Here is a 20,125-nt window from a genome sequence, read left to right on the forward strand (position 1 = left end):
GATGCCCAAAAGTGTCAGAAGTCTGTGGCAGAGCCAAGTAACAGATTCTAGGTCTTGGCTTTTGGAGCAACTATCCTTCTACTCATCCTCACTACACTTATCTCCACGGTGCATGTCCTGGGTGAAGAGAACCTTCTCAACCATGAGGGGAGGGGATAAAACTTGGACAAGAGCATATATTTTAAGCAGCATGTAATGGCTGTTAGTTGAGCAGCCATCAAAACTATTCCTGCAGCCCCAGCTAGCAGGGAGCTGGTAAGCAAGACTTAACTGCTCTTCCCATCAGCTTTTCAGCCCTTTAACCTGTTTTTGTCTGCCATGTTTCTCATTACCTCTGTGTATGAGATCAGCAGGAAGCCTGTGATGCAGGTGGTATGCCAAATGCATGGGTACATCCTGGCTTTCTGTCTTTACAGTGACAAAGGAGCTTCTCTTCGTACATTTTTTGCTCTTCATTTTGTGACGAGAATGGACCTTTTGTTTTAGAGCCTTTTGAAGACCATAACTTGTAGCAATTTTTTCCCCTTATTTAAAAAGAAATAAAAGAAAATACAACAAAACTTCATGGCAACAGTTTATTGCTTTAAATCAGCTTGTGGGTCATTAAAGCAAAAAAAAAAAAATCTCCCTCTTTCTCCTGCCAAATAAAATTCGTGTATCAGCCAAACTGTCAAAGGCAGATCCTGCAACTATGGGATGAGAAGGTTTATTGCACTCCCAGCTTCTGGGGAGTGATGTTATAGCAACAGGATGCTGGGTCATTGATGGCAAACTCATGGCCGCCTCATTTCTTCATGCACACTAGGAATCCATTAGGCTAACTGACGACAGATCCCTAGGCGTTCCAGTCCATACAGCACACCTCTGTTGAGGCCAACTGTTGGACTCTGCCCATTAAAATGTGAAAGAAACAACCCAACAGAGAGCCCACAAATTAGAGAAGCAGGAAACCTCAAATGATGTGCAAAAAAAATTGTAAATGTTCAAGAGAATTTTTCCATAACTTTTGCTTCATAATTCAGCGTTTCTGATGTTAATAAATTGCGAGCTGGAGTATTTGAAAGATCAATGAGCCCTTTGGATGCAGATCCTGAATCCTGTTCAGCTGAAAGCAGATGAAGCTGCAAAGTGAACCCTGGAACATGACAACCATTTCCTTTTGGCTGGATAAAGACAACTCTAAACCACAGGCTTGATCCAAACTCTGGATCTGCATCCAGAATTCATGTCTCTCCAATGGGCCAATCCTAAACCCCTAATCCAAACATACCTGAACTCGGGGGGTTGGGAGGATTGCCTTAACTAAATAGACTGAAAAGGGAAAGGCCAGGAAAACCGTAAGAGGAAGAGGTAACAGTAGTCCCAGTGAAACCAAACCATGGATTTAGCTGTGTCAGTAGAAAGGAAGAGTGGATTATAAAAGAATAGGTGCCAAATTTGATGGGATCTTGGATGTGAAGAGAGCTGGAAAGGGGAGGAGTTTAATGTAACTTCTGGTTTAGTTTATCAAATGGTAAAGAAAATAATGAAATTATCAGTTGTAATAGAGGAAGCAAGAAAGAGAATTAAGGAAAGAGGCCAGTTCATTCTGGATATTGTTGCACATACACAGGCAGTGAGAAATCTGTCAGATACTGGGTAGGTTGGACAGAATGGAAGAGGTTTCCAAGAAGGATTATTCTTATTAATTATGATTTATTTTATGAGAGCATCCAAAAGTCCCATTCTGGAGCAAAGCTCCCTTGTAATAACCTGCAGGTTCCTTAGGAAGTATTAGTGTTTATTTAACAGCAATATAAAACAAGGTATCAAGCAAACTCAAGGACACTTTCTAGTAGGTACTGTGCAGATACATGCTAAGATGAAGCCCATGCCTCAGATTGCTCAAAAGCTGAATGGAAAAGACAGAGTCGCCAAAAAAGGGCGAGTCTGTATCATGGCTAACTCGTTGCTTCATACCCCTGTGATTCTGTTTGCCTTTTTAAAAACACAGAAAATACTTTTTTCCTCTCTTTGTCTGACTTTTCCATTCAGCTTGTACATAATTTGAGACACGGTTTATTTCTCAGCATGTATCTGTATGATGCCAAGCACAAAAGGACCTTGAACTTGCCCAATATCTTGTTTGGTGCTACTGTAAAACAAACGCCAACCAACCGTTAGCAGAACAGAAGGGTAGAGATGGTGTCTCATCAATCTGAAATCACTACTCCCTTTTTAAATGTTGGCCAATATCATCTACTGATTTGGAAACAGTTGATACAAAGAATTTGCAAGCACTAGGTTTCTGATTTTCTTCCAGCCTAAACTGAAAGAAAACATGGTGTGCTTTTTTTGGTTATTTATAACATTTCTTTGTATGTGTGTTTGACAGAGAAAAACAGTGAATTGCTCATTTAGTATGTGATTGCTAGCAAATTTTTCTTCTTTGATTTTTTTTTAATTGTGATGTAACTTTCCTATAGAGCATCAGAAGAGAACGTGGGTGTTAATAATTGGTATCTTTCAAGGCGTTAGCCACAGCATATTGGTCTTAGTCAAGAATGCCTCTGCTGTGGAACTGGTCATGCCGTACTTTATTTCACTAGTTGATTATACCCATCTCACCATGACTCGGAAAATCTTTCTCTTAAGGCAGTTCACAGAGAGGGGCATTTGAAGCCTTGTCAGGCAAATATTGAAGCTTTGAAATGCATTTACATTTACGTTACAAACTTAATGTTTGTCAATACATGGTATTGGCGATACCACCGTTATTTCCTGTCCGAACTATGGGGGGTAGAGGGGGTTATGGCAGTTGTTGGCAAATGTCAACATCTTAATGCAGCAGCTCGTGTTTAAATGCCACATTTAAAAAACCAGCCTCTGTTTTTGTAGGTACTGCTTTGCCCTTTTATTTTTGCACCCACACTAAATTGCAGGTCATTAATGAATAGTAATTAGACAACTAACTACCTCTTTGTGCCTGCAAATTAGGTAGTTAAACCTATAACTACTAACATTTTCACCTGCTATTACACATGGACATGCAGAAAAGCACAGGTGTAACTATTTACTAGGGAAAAATTGTTCCTTCAAAAACTGAAGTCTAGGCTGACACCTAACTAACACTTCATGCATTTGCCAGTCCTACCAATTAGTTAATAATCTGCACCTATTACAGTCGATTTATTCTCATTCCATATGCACTTTTTCTTTTTTAAACTGCTGTGAAGGGTAAAACCCCAGCACACAAAAGAAGCAAAATTCAGGCTTAGCACTCTCTTTGTGGTAGTTCATGGTAATTCAGCATAGCTGACTTGTAGCTGCCAGAAATGTATTCAGCACCCTATTATATTTAGTTGAAAGTTGAAAGAAGCCTCACCTCTGAATCTGGAAGATATTCTTTACTATAATCAAGTACCTAAGGCTGATTGTATATTTTGGTAGCATATGCGAGCTCTATGTGGGATGAGGAGCCCATTGTATCAGGCACTGTGCAAACTCAAAGGAAGAGGCTCAAGTCCTACTGGAAAACAATGACAAAGCAAGCAATTAGCCCTACGTTTCCTGAGCCTGTTCCAATGCCTTAGCCACAGGCTGCCTTTTCTGATGCAATCTGGGTCTGTTGACAGTAGTGATTTCTCCAGCTAGAAAAGTGCTACCTATGGTCTTCTCCTTTTCAGCTGTGTTTGCTCAATGTTCATAAAGTTTAGAGTTGCTCACATGGTTGCTCAGCCACACAGGCTGGCAGTCCCTTGTGCAGCACAATGTACACACTGCACCTGCCTCCTCTCCGAGGCTGCAATGGGAATTGTCCTTCTCTCCAAGTATCTTTTTTATTTTAAAAGTGTTATGATTGGAACAGGGAATACACACACTGAGAGACAGTAAAATACTGAGCAAGCCCTGCTCAGTGTCATTGCTAGGCTTCTGCTACTGTCCTTCTGGTTTATTTATGGGCTGGAGTGAGAGTGTGTGAAAAAGAGAGGTTGCAGTTCTCAGAACTTCGTGTAAACATTTTTTCCGGTTTTGGTTCGTGGGAGTTCACGCCTCCAGAGTTTCGTTTTGGGTTTTAAAGCTAAACTCAGCCAAAAAACCAGTGAGTTTCATGTGATTTTCTAGCGCGGTTCACCTTCTCTGTGAAGGGCCAGGACCAAGCCTGTCTCAAAAGGTTGTGAATCGCGGACTATTCAGCAAGTTGGAGCTGAGGTCTGGGCTCGTTCCACTCCAACTGACGTGTCTTTATCCAACCTTCCCAGTTATACAAAAGGAGGGCTTGTAATGCAGTTTAGAGGATGTTTGTAGCCCTGGAGTTTTCCACTTAGTTTGCGGCTGTTGGCCTTGTTCCACTTGTTCTAACTCTTATGCACAGGCCAAGTGGATGCTGCTGCCAGATGCTACCTGATTTGCTCATTACCTTCAAACTGCTGCACGGCACTTAAATCAGCAGCTGAATATAAAATACCCATTTTGTTAGCCAGGGTACTTCTACTGTTGCAGTTCCCAATCTCTTTGGTTATGCCTGTCGTGCAAATACAACATGCTCTTAACTTGAGCCAGCTAATCTGGTTTAGCTAACTCAAGTTAAAATAGCAGTAAAGTTATTACTCAAGATAAAACCCAACTTCCCTGATTTTCACTGTTATTTTAACCTGCATTCGCTCATTTGGATTGGCCAACCCAAAGAACCTGTGCTCTTTTTGCAGTCGCTTCATGTGGCCTCCTAATATGGACCACTCTTACTCAGAGGCTCAAAATCACCCCGGTGGCTGAAGGGGGGCCGGCAGGGTGGAAAGAGCCAGTCAGATGGTACTTACGCTGATGGACGTGTTTCAGGATCAGGTGGCTCCTTGTTGAGGAGATGCAGGGCCTCTGCATTGCTGAAGAAAACCTGCATCTTATACAAAGTCAACAATTATCTGGAGTTTTTCCAGGGTCATTTCAAGTCTCAGTTAACAAAACTGCCCATTTCTTAGAAGAAATGTCTCCTTTGTGAAAACATTCCACATTTTTGTTGTTTTAAGCTGTATCCTCACTTTGACTTTTATCTTTAACATAAATGCATCTATCTATTTGTCTGTCGTGGGGTTTCACACTACCCAGTACTTAGTATTCAAGTGCAAATCTAAGCAGCCATGGTATGTCCTGGGAGATAGGGGGTTAATTTATTTTTTCTTTTAAAATTACTGTTTTAGATGTTTACTGTGGAAACATTTTTTTTTTTTTTTTTTGTTGGACCAGAATCTGTAACTGTTCTTCTCTAACGCAGGCTCACCACACTAGTTCACACCTTTGTAACCTCAAGGCCCAGTCTATTGCAGCTCGCTGTACTTGGTGCAATACTTGAAGGCCATCCCGAAACTGCAGCTGGTGTGAAACGCAGCCTCTCATCTCTTGAATGTGGCGAGCTGCTCTGAGCACTCGAAACCTTGGTGCTCCGTGCTCTGAAATGGCTCCCAGCGAAGCAAGAATTTCCTCTCGTTCTGTGTCCTGTTACAGAGAATTAGATTATCTGGAGCTTGTGAGGCTGTATGAACTATTCCTTTAAAACTACTTCAGAACACCATGCAGCACTGGAACGGCCATGAAAAGGATTTCTAGTGAGGCAGAAAAGAGAGCATCTAAAGCTGCCTGGTTCCAAGGCAGAAGTGACAAGTGACCAATCTGTGGCAGCTGGGAAGTAAATGAACAAATAATCAGGTGGGGAAACATGAAATAGAGAAAGGAGGTTGGTAGAAGGGAGAGTGAGACTTGAAACTGGGGTTATACAGGGCAAGGCGATAGGGAGCTGAGAAGGAAAATGAGTTGAACTAAGCACCGTTAGTGGGGGCTGACATTGGACAATGAGCAGTGTGTGGGAGCCTTGGTCTGGCTGGACAAGAAGACTAGGACAGAGAACCAGCAGTTTCAGGGGGAGTGGCGGAGGGAGGGGAGAGAGCTCCGATGAAGACGTTGGGGTTAGTGGAGTTCAGCAAAAGAAGGAAGGAGCTGGACTGGAGAAGGACCTCAGAAGAAAGCTAGTGAAACATGCTGGGCAAGGGGACTTCAGTGCAAAAGAGGACTGGTATTTGAAGGGATACTGGATGAAGATGGGAAAGGGGTACTAGAATTACCAGGGGCTGTGATAAGGAGTAAGGCATGGGTGAGAGGAAGGATGGGGACAGACTGGAGGGAATGGCTCAGGGGAGTTCAGCTTTGGGGAAAATGAGGTGATCTGTGCCCCTTGGTGCACACTCCCCTCCACTGCCCTTATTCCTTCCAGACTAGGAACCAAAGTGTCACTGGGCCACAGAGAGGACAATATTGTACTTCTGTTTTCTATTAACTCAACAGCAAAGGTGTGTTAGATCCTGCCATGCCAATAAGTCATGTGGGTGTCAGAATGATACCACCTAATGGAGTTCTTCTTGGTTTGGATAGCTTTTTTAAAGTAAAAAACAAAAAACTGCATAAAGCAAAGCCACATGAAAGGTGCTCTAGTAGGGTTGCAACATAAGGCACTGCAAAGCTAGGAAATGCCAGTCTGTGCAGCCTTCGTTTGCTGCTTTCCTACACCCCATCTGCACATGCTGTCTTTAATTGTAAGAGCAGGTGCTATTTTTAACATGGCAGCTCACCTTCAGCCAATGTGAAGGATGGCTCTGCTTTGGGAATGAATCAGGGCTGTGCAGCGAGGGACACTTCTCTGTTGCACCTGTGCTTCATTTGCTGCAGAAACCAGGTGTGGACTAAGCGAGGCAGGGGGCTTCAGGGAGAAAAGGGTGGGTTGCAGGACTGAGGCAAGGAAATGCCACTGGAACATAGGATTCTCTCACAGGGTGTTCCCACGTGGTGCTGGGCAAGTCACTTAAGACAAACTTTCTAGAAGTGATTGTGTCCTTCATTTTCTAGGTGTTGGACTGGAAAACCTGGCGTCTGTTTTGAAGAAGTGCTGAGCGCTTACAGCTGAGAGTAAAGTCAGCTAGAGTTGCACTTCAGATATCCACGGCATCTCTCTAGTGCTTAAGGAACATTTCTGGGGACCAGCACCCAGAAATAAGGCCAAGCTACATATACCTGCTCTGTACACACCTAAGCCTGCTCTGTACACACCCAAGCCTACAAATTAGGCAATGCAGGCAGCTTGGGGATAGCCCTGATCAATTTGGAGCAGTCAGAAAGCCTGGGGCCTGCACTCAAGGCTGTTTCTGAACCATCTGTCCTTCCCAATGTGCAGGCTCTGGTGTGCATCGATCAGGACAAGTGGGCAGTGCTTAGTGCCTGCTTTGCACCTCAGTGTCTCTGTACCTTAGTTCCCCATTTGTAAAATGAGGGACAAATGTATGGACTTAACATTTGTCCCTCATCCCACAAGTGTGTTGTAAAAATAAGTTGATTTAATATGTGTAAAACACCAGCTACTGTAGTGATGAGCAGCATAGAAAAGCCCATGAGGCAGTTCATAGTTCTGTCTGGAGAACAGGGTTAATACTTTGTGGTAAATAAAGCAGGGGGGTACCCATTAAATTCTAAAGCCCCTGGCAGACGTGCAAGTAAAGGCGCCATGGGATTCCCACAGTCGCTCTTCCTGCCATGCCACACGTGCATGTCAGGAGGCATGGTTGTAGGATCGTGCTTCAAATCCCATCATACCTAATTGCCAGAGCAGGGGGAGCCCAAGATCAGAATGTCAGCTGAGAGGTGTCCCAGCCATGGGGGTACTCCTGTGGCTGGGAGCATAGATCAGCTGACAGCTCCCAGATCAGGGGCTGAGGATCCCAGCTGTGGGGTCATCCCCCAGGCCTGGGAGCCCCAGTCTGCCCACGAATCCAATTACTGGAGTGATAGGAACCAGCCACAAAGTTATTACACATTTTTTGTGTAATAACTTTGTGGTTTACTTCTTGTTTTATCATGCCATTAATTGCATTAATGTGTGACTGGGTTACAGCTTAAGATGTGATTAACTGATGAATCACATCTTAAGTGAAAAGTATGCCAGGGGCCTAAGGAAAAAACAACATAGCTGCTCATGAAGTGTGTCCTGAATGAGGTTGGGGTGCTGCAGAACTAATAATTTGTGATCATGTAATTGAAGCCTGTATCATAATGCATGTGCATAAGGGGGCCAGTCTAAGGCTTCCCAGGCACCTTCTGAGTGCTGGACTTGGCACTCTTAATAATACCCTTTTTAAGGAGGGTTTTGTGCATTATTCTAATTTAGTTTCTTGTTCTCTGGCGCTTTACTTTTGTCAAGTAACAGGGGCAGCAAAAGGTACTCTGAGTGCAGGCCTGACTTGTTTGGCTAAGCCGCTGAACTGTGACAGTGCAGCTAAACCATTCATAAGCAACAATTTGCATTTTACCCAGGGAGGAGTTTAAGGAAGTGCCACATAAGTACAGCTGGTTCCTCCCATTATTTCTTTCCCATGTATACACATATTCTGGAAGAAGGAGAAACATTCCATTAAAGCTTCGCTGCTGAGTTGTTATAGGAAAGGTGAAGCTAGACGCTAATCCCCTGGTATTCAGTGTTCAATACAGATCAGTTAAAAAAATGCAGAGAAATACTTGGAGCCACAGACAGGGGGACAGGATTCATGGCTGCAGATTCTCTGCAGGGTAAAACTCCATATGCTCCAAGTTCCTGCTCCTGGTACTGCTTTGACATCACTTTCACTGTTGCTAAAAATTTCCACCCTCCCCTCTTAACCCTATATCCCAATTGAGGAACATCTGATCATGTTCAAGAGCAGCCTGAGCGACTCAGATTAAATGCTTGAAAAGCACTTTGAGATCCTTGGATGGCTGAAATAAGTTGCAGTGATACTTTGTCTGATGTGAGCTAGGGAGTATTTTGGTCTGAAAACAGTGTCTTTAATGGTAATGGGCACTGGAGAGGTCTGGTGCTTGACAGGAGTGACAATTAAAATTGCCATAAGAATATGACTGCCCTGACTTAGTTCCTTTTTCCTCCCCAAGAAATAATAGTTCTGTATAATTTCATTAATCTTATCTTCAGTGAAATGCAGGAAAAAAACAAGCTTTCAAATAACTTGGTGTGAAATGCCAGGTGTCTCTTTAATGCTACATTGTCAGACTGTTCTTTCCTGTTTTAAGAAAGCCAAAGTTGTAAGTTTTTTTTTATTTCATTTTTTTTATTTGAAAAACTTTTTTGTCACAACCCACTCTATTTTTTTCATGCTTGGACATTTAAGTATTTGTGATGGTTTCTGTTCTGAAGGTTAAATCTTACATGCAGCTGATCAAATTCTACCTCACTTAGACCTATGCAGCTCCACTGGTTCCTTTAACTTTATCAGTGGCTGCCTGTATTCAACTGAGAATAAAAGTTAAACTTGATATATATTTATTTAATTTTGCAACCTGAAGGAAATGTAACCAATTGACCCTGATTGCTGAAGAGCTAAATGTCTGGTTTTATTTATGGTAGCAAATGAAGTGTTGCAATCTTTTTTGGATCCAGTCAGAAATAGATAATATGGAGAAGGAACCATAAAACTAGCTAGACCATTAACAGAAACAGGTCAGAGAATTTGCTAATTCTTTGGATTCGCAATATGGATACTGGAACGATACTTTTCTTGTTCACTGTGGGTCTGATTGTGAGCTCCTTATTCTGCCAAATCTCTGATTGAAGTCACTGGAGGTTGTTTTTGACCAAGGATCTCTTTATATCCAGTTTTGGGGTCCTGCAATCTAAATAATTATAAAAGTGCATTTCTTACTTGCTGATTTCCATCCTAGTCATTTCTTATCACGTGACAAAAATAATTCTGCTGCCTCCTATTTCCTCTGCAGACCACTGATGACCTGGGGAATGAGAAATTCTGTGTTGATGCTAACCAGACTGGAACTGGAAACTGGCTGAAGTACATCCGAGTGGCCTGTTCCTGCGATGAACAAAATCTAGCTGTGTGTCACATTAATGACCAGGTATGCTTCTGTTCCATTAAGCCATCATGATGTGTTAAGTTTTATGGCTTTGGCAATTATCAGGTTGCTATGTTCACCTAATCACTTTAACAAATATAGGTTAGTTTTACATTTAAGGGAAAAGCAAAATATTACAGTGTGAAAACTTGGGTGATATATTTACTAGGTTCAGTTAAGATAAGAGCCCTAATGTTTGCTTACTTCCCTGAGCCTCTCTGGTCTGGGAATTAAACTTGAAATGAAGGGGAATCTCAGGCTTTCTCGTGAGATTGCTGGTGTTTCCTGAGTTACAGAAGCAGCCTTTCTCATGCTAATTCCCCAGCATTCTCTTTGCATGTTAAGCTAATACATGGCTTACATACGACGTAAGTAAGCTAGTTCTCTCTGTACATATGCTTTATCTTGAAGACACCTCACTGATAGAAGGGAATCATAAGAACATTAAGTTACAGGACTGTGGAAGCTGCATTTGATTCACAACCCTAGTGGCACTTGCATTTCATATTTGCAGTAATTTTCTTCTTCAAGAAACAAATTAATAAATAGCAGGCTATAAAATACCATCTTTCCTCAATGACTAGAAGGGTACTATGAAATCACTGCAGTATGTATATCTGGGCAAGGTTGCATTTTGCCTAGTATAAATAGCACATTTTTAAAAAAGGTATTGTTTAGATGGCTGAGTTGGTTGGAAATAGGTGATCAATTCATGTCTACAGGTGGTCTTCCCCTGACTGCTTTTTCCAGATTGCCTGACAGGTAGATCAAAGTGATGAACTTCTGTATAAATAAGGTATTCCACTTGTGACTGAAACTCATTCTACTTCAGTCTGGAGGTGGAAGACTGTTTCAGAGATGCACCAATACATCGGTCCATATCGTATTGGCACTGATAAAAGGAAAATTGACATTATTGACAGTTGGCATTTTTTGGCTGATTTGGCTGATTAATGTCATTGTGCACATACACATGCTTGTGTATGTGCACAACCACAGCATGCATTTGGCCAGTCCAGCAGCTTGGAGGGCAGAGTCCAGCTGGTAAGTCTGTTGTGGGGGGAAGGGGCATGGGAGGGGCAGATCAAGGCCCCTGTTGTGAGGGAGGGTGTGGAGCTGGGGTAGGGGCAGGCAATGCCCAGCCCAGCCCAGCCAGGGCAGGGCACAAGACAGAACTGCAAGCAGGTTGTCTGGCGGGGTGGGAGTGGGGCAGCTCCCACTGATGCACACACCCCTGGGGAAGGTATGGGGGGCACATGCCCTTCAGTTCTGTGAGTGGGGCAAAGGCAGGCTGCCACTGCAGGCTGGGGCGAGGGGCAGTGCCAGGCTCTTCCCACCAGGGAGGGGGTTGGACTGGGGCTGGCAGTGGTACTGGGAGGGGGGGCCCTTTGTAGACCCCCACCTCCCAGTGCTGCCACTGCCAACGCCAAGCACAGCCCCAGCCCAAACCCCCCACTGGCAAGAGCCCAGCACTGCCCTTGGCCCCAGCCCACAGCAGCAGCACCCCCGTGCCCTGAACACAGATCCAGGGTGCACATGCCCCCGTATGCCTCCCCCAGGGGTGTGCGCAGAGGTAGGAGCTGCTCCCTCCTTCCCTGCACCCCCTGGATGAGTCACTCATGGCTCCATCCCATGCCCCACCCCAATTTGGCAGCACTTGCCCCTTCCCTCCCCCCCTTCCCTTCTCCCTCCAACAGACTTACCATCCAGACGCTGCTCTCCAAGCTGCCAGGATGCATATCGGCAATCAGATTGGCATTGGCCGATATGGCTCATTAAAAATTGGCCATCAGTATCAGACTAAAAAAATCTTTATCAGTGCACCCCTACTCTATTTCCTTAAGGCCTGTATCTTTGAAGGATAATGTTCAGTATCTGATGCTGTTGAAGAAATACACAGAGAACTTCATGCCCATCTTTCCACAACTTCCCATATCTTGTGCTAAGTGTGTGTGGGGGGCGGAAATCTTTGCTTTCATTTTGATTGTTACAAAAATTTTTGCAGGCCCCACAGCTCAAAACACTTATTCCTGGGGTGAGAGATGCACAAGACTCTTACACTGTTAATTTACATCCGAGGCTGTTAACTTACATAGCATCACTAAGGAAGATGGCTTGAAATCAGCAGACAGTGGAATTCCCAGGGAGCTAAGAGGATGTTTCACCCAATTTGTAGTGTAGATTTAATTGAGTGACTATGTTATTTAAAAATCTTAATTTATGACAACAAGATTGCTCATTATATATATTGTGTGTGTGTGTGTGTGTGTGTGTGTGTATACACACACACTAGCCAATTGCCCATCAAGAATGAGAGGGACAGAGGGGAAGAGGGGGACGGGTAAGGGGGGAGCACCACCACCCATTGCCCTGTGCTGCCATCCCAGTCTGTCCCCACCATTGCCCGTCATGACTGACAGAGGGCGGGGGGGGTGGGGGGGGGCAGAGATGGAGCACTACCGCCCAGTGCCCTGCGGTTTTACCACTCCGCCTCTGGCCCCATGCCCCTCCCACACCCCCTGCATGTGCCTGAGCGGGGCAGGGGGTAAGGCCAGTGCTGCATTGCCACAGGGTGCTGTTGGATGCGGCGCTGAGGCTAGATTCACCTCTGGCCCCATGTGCCCTCCCCGACACCCCACGTCCAGCACACCCACTCCTGCCCCTCAGTCCCCACTGTCTTGGGGGTGCGGGGGATGACAGCCCCACATCCAGCCCTGTTCCCCCTCACTCCCTCCTTCCCCTCTGCCACATCGGTTCCAGGCCCATTTCCCCCCCCTCTCCATCCCCCTCTGCCTCCAAGGAGCAGAGCCGGGGAGGGGACAGCTCTGCAATGACAGTGAGGACTGAGGGGCCAGAGCAGGGGGAGGGGAGAGCATGACAGGGGGGAGCATAACTGAGAGGGAACATGACAGTGGGGACCAAGGGGCCAGAGCACCCCCCCGCTCCGTCCCCACTGTCATGGTGGCGCTCCGCCGCACTGCCGCCGCCTGTCCAGAATGCTCTTGGAGCACTCTAATTGGCTGCTAAGACAACAATCAAATGCTAATAAAGTGTTACAGACAGACAGACAGAGTAAGGCTTTTATAATATTAGAGATATATAGTTTATATATAGTTATAGTTATATATAGTTATAGAGCAGTTGTTTATTTCTGACATTAGCCATGATTTTATGCTTGTGACACTGACTGTGGTTAACTGTGGAAGTGATGATGGTACCTTATGGAGGTGCCATGGGGTAGTATGAGGAGTCAGCAGCATGAGCCAATAACAGGACACAAAGGCCTTTTTTTACTCTCTGTACAAATATCTGTATCATTAAAACCGCAAGGGAAAAGATAGTCCGCCTTTCTGTCCATCTATCTTTCTATCCAATAAGAAACACGCACTGGTTAGAAAAGGTAGCACAGATAACTCGGGGCCTGTCTATAGTTGGAAGCCGTGAACAGAAAATGAGGGTGTGAATTTATAACTCCACTAACTTCTCATGTGGTCACCCTTAGTCTTATCTGAAAGAGTGTCTTGGGCAGGAAACTAAATCCTCTTAGCAAAGGGAGTAAGCACTTGCACTCTGTCTATGTAGGAAGTGAGGGCAAAATAGCAAGCATGAACTAAGTACGAGATAGTTTTTTTCCCCTTAGAAAGAGGAGTTTGCTTTAGTGTACAGTGAGCTAGTATGGGTGCCTATTGGGCTTGTCTACATGAGATGTACAGCAATTAAGATGCAGTAGATATGAGTAGTATCTGACAATACAGTAAATTACCGTGCTTAAATGCATGTGTAGACGGTGACATCAGGATTAGTTTACTCCAGCTCAATTTGAGCTGTAGTATATTCAGACTCATTCATTGCACGTATAGACATGCACAATGTACTGTAAATTCATACCTAGCTTACTGCATGTTGAATTCCCTCTGTAAGTAAGCTGTGAGAAAAAGCATCAGGAAGAATATAACATCAAAAGAATGAATTAATAACGGAGTTCTTAAAGTGAGTTGTTTTTTTTTCCTGAGATGACTGTCTCCAGGAACAGACTGATCCTACACTGGGATCTGAGCAGAATTTAGGCAATTTAAAGTCCTGTTTTTAGGTTACACTGGGCATGTCTACACGAGGCACATACTACAAAGTAGCATAATAACACTGCGCAGTAGTGTGCCAATCAAAAAGCATGCTAATATGCCACTGTGCAGTGTTATTAGGCTACTGTGCGGTAGGCCTATGTAAAGTGGCTAGCATTCGCTTCAGATTCGGCTGATTTGGGGGACAGTGATTCGATTCGGTGACTTGAATCATTTCACTGTCCTGAATCAATTTGGCTGAATCCAAATCAACCGAATTTCCGAATCACACAGGCCCCGTGCCCTGCCCGCTCTCAATGGCTGCCTTGCCCACCCCAGCTCCTAGCTCTTTGAAACCACCCCCCACACACACATACACACTCACTGGCTCCTGCTGGCTAGGGGGGCAATCCCCGCTGTCCCCCACTGGCCCATGCCCCCAGCAGCCCCAAGACTTCTGCAGCAGCAGGGGAGTGTGGGGTTTCTGTTTTGTTTTGTTTTTTCTTAAAGGGCCAGAGCTGGGGTGGGCAGGGCAGCCATGGGGGTTTGGGGGGTTTGGGGGGCTTGTGCCAGAGCCCCCCATGTGTCGTGGGACAATGGGGGATAGCAGGGATCACCCCCCGCCAGCCAGCACCCACTGAGTGGGGGCTTTTTTTAAAAGGACTGGGAGCTGGGGCCAGGCAGGGCAGCCTTGGCGGGGGGGGGGGGGGGGGGGGCTGGAAGGGTGGGCAGGGCTGGGAGAGCAGGCAGGGGGGCTGGGAGAGCAGGCAGGGTATGGGGCCTGGCAGGGATCCCCCCATGGTCCCCTCCCCATTCCTCCAGCCTCCCCTGCCCCACCCCCTACTCACCAGCTCAGAGTCCGGGTCCAGCTCCCTGCTGCAGCAGGTAGGGACTGCCCGAATCATTGAAGCTCTCTGAATCTTTTCCAAATTGATTCAGAGAGCTTTGAATCGATTTGGACCTTTTAATTGAACCCGATTCGATTCGGATTCAGAGACTTGGCCATGAATTGGGCCGAATCTCCTCCAAATCGAATTAGCACCGGAAGCTTTGCACAGCCCTACTGTGCAGTAAGCAACAGAAGAAAGCCATGCACCGCCGCTACTGCACAGTAGCACGAGTAACTATGCATTTAATTAGTACTTAGTTAACCAAATACTAAACTTAATGCTCAGTAACTAAGGCACGTTAATGAATGTGTAGACACACCCACAATATAGGGAAACATTGAAAGGACGGTGAAATGTTGCTGGTGCCATTTAGTTTTCAAGACATCATGTATCCCCTTTCAATAGCTGCAATTTTCTTTTGTTTACTTGTATCATTCCCTGGCCCTCTTCAGCCGGGTGAGTGTTGGTTGCGGCGCGCTCATGGGGATGTAAACTCTGCTTTGCGTGCAAGTCAAGAAAATGACACATTTTTCTTTCCACGCTTGCTGCACATGATGTAAGAGGAACCTAATTATGGGTGACAGATTATCTCTAGGTTTTTTCCAAACCCATGACAAAGGGCAATATGCCCCAGTCCAGAGTTATGATCGGTGTTTGTGTCTATGCTTTGGCAGGTTTTATATAGCAGCCGCATTCTGGCTGAATCAAAGTGGCTGAGTGGGACGTCCATTCAGTAGCTCGGCTGCTGATGTCAATAAAACGATCTTTTTAAGAGAGCTGGAATGGTGGGAATCTACTGGCCCAAAGACCTCTCCTCTAGTGGGAGAAAACTGCAGAGCATCAACAGCAAGCATGAAACCTGGATTCTGTGGTTAAAACAGAAAATAAATGAATGGAGATCAATGTTGGTATTTCATCGTGGCCTGAACAGTAGAAAGTGCACACTGTATGCTGACAGTGATGGATAGAGAGTCTGCTCCAAGCTGTGAACTAAGTTTTTGTCGGTATTTAAGTGTTGGGGGTGGGGGAAATGGTTCGGAGGACCGTTGAGAAAAGAATAGAAACTTAATAGGCATGTGATGGAGATGCCTGTAGTGTGTTCTCCTTGGGGAGGGGATATTACATGGAATTAATATGATTCTGATAATGATAGTCCCAGAGGCTCAATAATCTTCGCCCCTAGACAGATGACAGGGTGTTGTGAGGATTAATTAGCTAATGTTTGTAAAGCTCTTTGAAGATTAAAAAAAAAAAAAGAATCGGTTTCAAGAAGAAGGAATTGAGCTGGGAATTCAGCAAGCCTCCAATGGAGTGAAATGTCGGTCCAAGGTGCTGGTTCAGGCCTGTCCCTAGTGAGATGAGCATTACTAATACCGTTGCTGCCTAGCAGTGCAGGGACATTTAGATGACTGGGAGGGAAAAAATATTTCTGAAGTGCATGTGACAGAAGAAGGCATTGAAAGAAGCTGTCATCTATAAATGGAAGCCAAATTATTGATTGGGTCTGAATGCAAAATAGAGAGTAACAAAACCAATTCATGTCAAATGAGAAGTGACCTCAGCTTTCACCCAAAGCTCAACCCAGCCTGACCCCAGACTTGTCAAAGACTGAAATATTTCAGCCAACTTTCTCCTCATTTATATTTTAATATGCTTGTGCATACCTTGGTTTTGGAGAGCACTGGAAATGGAAAAAGGCAAAATACTGTGAATTTCTGGACAAACATGAACTGGATAAGCTTTGAGTAAACACATTCAAACTTGGGTTCCTTATGGAAAATGAACGGCTGTATGTTTTGGAACCCTTCCACCATTATTCACAAGTCATCTTGTGATCAAATAACCCAGAGCCCCGATATTTATCATGAGCTCCATGTCTTACATCACAAACTTTGTGACACTTTGTGACACATGAAGCTGCAGGGGTCATTACATTTCCCCTTACCTATTACCTAAGTCCTTTTATAGTCATTCATTCTTGGCAGAATGTACTGGGCTGCAGGCAGAGTGAAAACGACCTGTGCATTCTTCTCTGTGCATCCCACAGATTATATAGTTCAGCCTATTACACTACATTTTATCTTTGGGGATTCCCAGATGATTCAGCAGCATCAGTGCAACCATACATACCGTCTAAAACCTTCTGACATCACCACATATGCTTGTAGCCCTTCCTCCAGGTAGTTCTGTTCACTTTGCTTTAGCAATGAAATTTTGCCCAGTGGGTTACTCAAGTGACCCTACTTATCTAACACTTGGCACTGCCAGGCAGGACGGTCACCAGGAATTTGAAATTATTTCTATTATTGCAGTGAATGAACCAGTGACAGCAGCAGTAGAAAACACCAACACCCCAGAAGGATTGTTAGAGGAGCATGAGCCGTCTTCTAAGTCTGAGATCTTTGCAAAAAATATTTTTGATTAAAAATCTGAGTGTAGAATTATGCCAGTTTGACATTAATCGCTTTTTGCTTGAAACATTAAACCTTAGGCTGCTGGATTTTTCCAAGCTTGCCACATCAATGCTTAAGTTTAAGAGCCACATTTTGCCCCCAGTTACAAGGCTAAGTGGTTATTCATATTGTGTTTTATTTTAAGACCAATTAATTGCATTTCTTTCCCTTCATCTAGAAATTGCCTTTCTCTCCCTCCATTTAGAGCTTTTTAGTTCTGTGTTGTTTCAGTTAATATAATAGTGCAACTAGAAGAAACAGCTGTGTGGCGCTCTCACCAGGCTTGTTTCTTTTTACCTTCTAGTTCATTGCAGCCATATATTGTGCAATTGCTTTGTTGTAAACTCAGCTAACATACAGTTAAAAAAAAGACAGAAAGAGTAGCAAAATGGTCATTCAAAAGTAGAGAAATTAAAAGGACCCAGACTATAACTAGACAGTAGGCATATCAAAGGGTTTTTTCCCGTCAGCTTCTTTCCTGAAGCACTGAAGACTCTCAGGTCAAGCCAGCTGGTAGGAATAAAAGGTCCAGTGTACAAAATGCAGGAGACAATGGTGATTGATAACCAGAAGCGCCAGACACTTTAGTGGAGGAGGGGGAAAAAAATCATAGGCATAACAACATCAAGGTCAGGATGTACTTTTTCCTAAGCAGCTGATTATGACAGTCTGGGTTCACTGGAATAGCACCAATATTTAGTGTAATTAGTAGTGCATAGGAATCCTTATAGACTTCAGCATTATTATTTTCAATTTTAATAATTGCGGGGCAGCTGTGTAGCTTTGCCGGTGCTGGATTTGTATTATTAACTCCCACCATGTGTTCCTCCACACCACTGTAAACACAAAACCAAACCACAACTTTCTTTTCTTGGAAAAATTCTAGCTTTTGACAGTATCTGACACTGATCCTTTTTGATGCAATTGCCAATGTATCTTCTGGTTTGAGGCGCTTCAAAAGGTAGAGACAGCTTGGATTTGGGCCTGAAGTTATTTGAATGCTAAGAAAAATAAGAGCATTATGAGAACAAAGTGAAATAGAAAAGAAAAATCTCTCCCGTCTCCTCCCACACCCTCCCCCTCCAAGTTCTGAAATATTAGTCTCAGAGGGAATATGTCTATAGACCAATACCAGTTCCCACTGAATTCAGTGAGAGTAGATTGAAAGTTTGCAACTAGCCAAAGCTGTCTTTTGGGTCAGATAGGAATTCATACTTGAAGCTTTGACTCCAATAAGGTCCATAGACCTGAATGATTACCAGATATCAAAACCCAGGTTTAGGAATTTCGAATCTCACTCATTAGAACTCCAAGGTAATAAAGTACACGCTCAACTTTTTCAAGTGCGAATTAAGTGTTACTGTGGCCAGTTATGGTGCCTACAGTTCAATCGTGGAAAAAAATCACGTCTTATGCCTTATTCTCCCTTTTTTATTGCTCTTTGTATTAAACTGTTTTTTCACATACTTCTCAACTTAAGTAATTATATGCATGTGAGCAGTTTCACTGAACTCGAGTATTGAAATGGATTACACACATTCATATGTTTGAAGGATAGGGGCCAAATGGTTGTAGAAACATTGATCCTCTCTTGTTCTCTTGTAATCTACAGTTAGCCTATCAAATTCACAGCTAAACTTAAATGGTTTTGTTAATCACAAAAAAACTATGCATAAGGGTGTGATTTTAGGCACTGTACATGCCTCAAGCATCCTGTTGGTGTGAAGGTAGGGTGCTTAGCATCTTAAAGGATCAAGCCCTAAATCCTCAAATCCAAGGTAATTTTTCAGATTATGCTTTGCCAGTTTCTACCTGGCACTTCGATGTTAACTTCTTTTTGCTGTGGTGCATGTTCCTAGAGAGACTCTGCATAGAGGGGTCAAGGTGTAGCCACCACACCCATGCAATAGGCACGAAATGATTAATCCTTTTTTCTTTAAACATGTAAAAAAAAAAAAACGCGTTTTGTTCTAAAAGAAGACAAAATAGTAAACATCATTGTGCTGATGAGAGTCAAGACGAGCTTTTAATCAAAAACATTTGCTTTCCAGCAAAAATAATGTATGTTTACATAGGGACCCGGCCCTTTACACTCTTATTTGTACATCAATAGGACTACATTCAGCTCTCTTGTCTTCATGTAAATCAGGAACAACCCCAGTCACATCTATAGAATTATTCTGGATTTTTAGTGGCATCACTCAGAGCAGCCTGTGGGCCTCTATTTTTTGAACCTGTAAAAAATGTTGCCTTCTTTCAAATACATCAGTTGTAACATTTTGTTCCTGAGTTCCAATTTTTAAGCTACATTCAAATGTAAATAAATCTGAGCGTGACATTTTTGTAAACTAATTTTTATGAAGCCAAATACAGCCCCAAAAAAGTGACAAAAAGATTGGAGGAATGCTATTGATTGAAATCAGAGGTTTCCCTCCATGAATACTGTAATTAAAACGATCTATTCAAAATACCTGAAAATCAAATTAACATTTTACTTTGTTTTTATCTTATTGTCCTTTTATTCCTGCTGCCTTCAAAGGATTGGTTTATCAACAATTCTTTACTGTGAATCTTCTGTAGTTAGCAAAAGATGGGAAATACTTTGCAAACATTTAAATAGAATAGTACACAATTAGTGTGTTTCCCATTACACAGTTTTCAGTAATAGCTCTTGCTTTTATGTCTATGCCATTCTATTATTATTTGAAAAAACAAGCATCAGCAGTTAGTAACAATACTGGTGGTAACATGAGACCCCATTTTTATCCTATAGCAAAAATACATACTTTTTCGTAAGCTACCCTAT

At 43.6% G+C, this 20,125-nt stretch overlaps 1 protein-coding gene across 5 annotated transcripts in view; it reads left to right on the forward strand.

Annotated features, from left to right (window-relative positions):
* Positions 1 to 20,125, forward strand: part of PRDM16 (PR/SET domain 16) — a 465,190-nt gene that overhangs the window by 385,754 nt on the left and 59,311 nt on the right. For all 5 annotated transcript variants that reach the window (XM_019493858.2, XM_019493859.2, XM_059716432.1 and 2 more), the window contains exon 4: positions 9,784 to 9,918. In XM_019493858.2, coding sequence (XP_019349403.1) covers positions 9,784 to 9,918 — 135 coding nt within the window. The remainder of the gene's footprint in view (positions 1 to 9,783; positions 9,919 to 20,125) is intronic.

This window comes from Alligator mississippiensis, chromosome 13 (genome assembly GCF_030867095.1).
Source record: "Alligator mississippiensis isolate rAllMis1 chromosome 13, rAllMis1, whole genome shotgun sequence".
Classification (NCBI taxonomy): domain Eukaryota; kingdom Metazoa; phylum Chordata; order Crocodylia; family Alligatoridae; genus Alligator; species Alligator mississippiensis.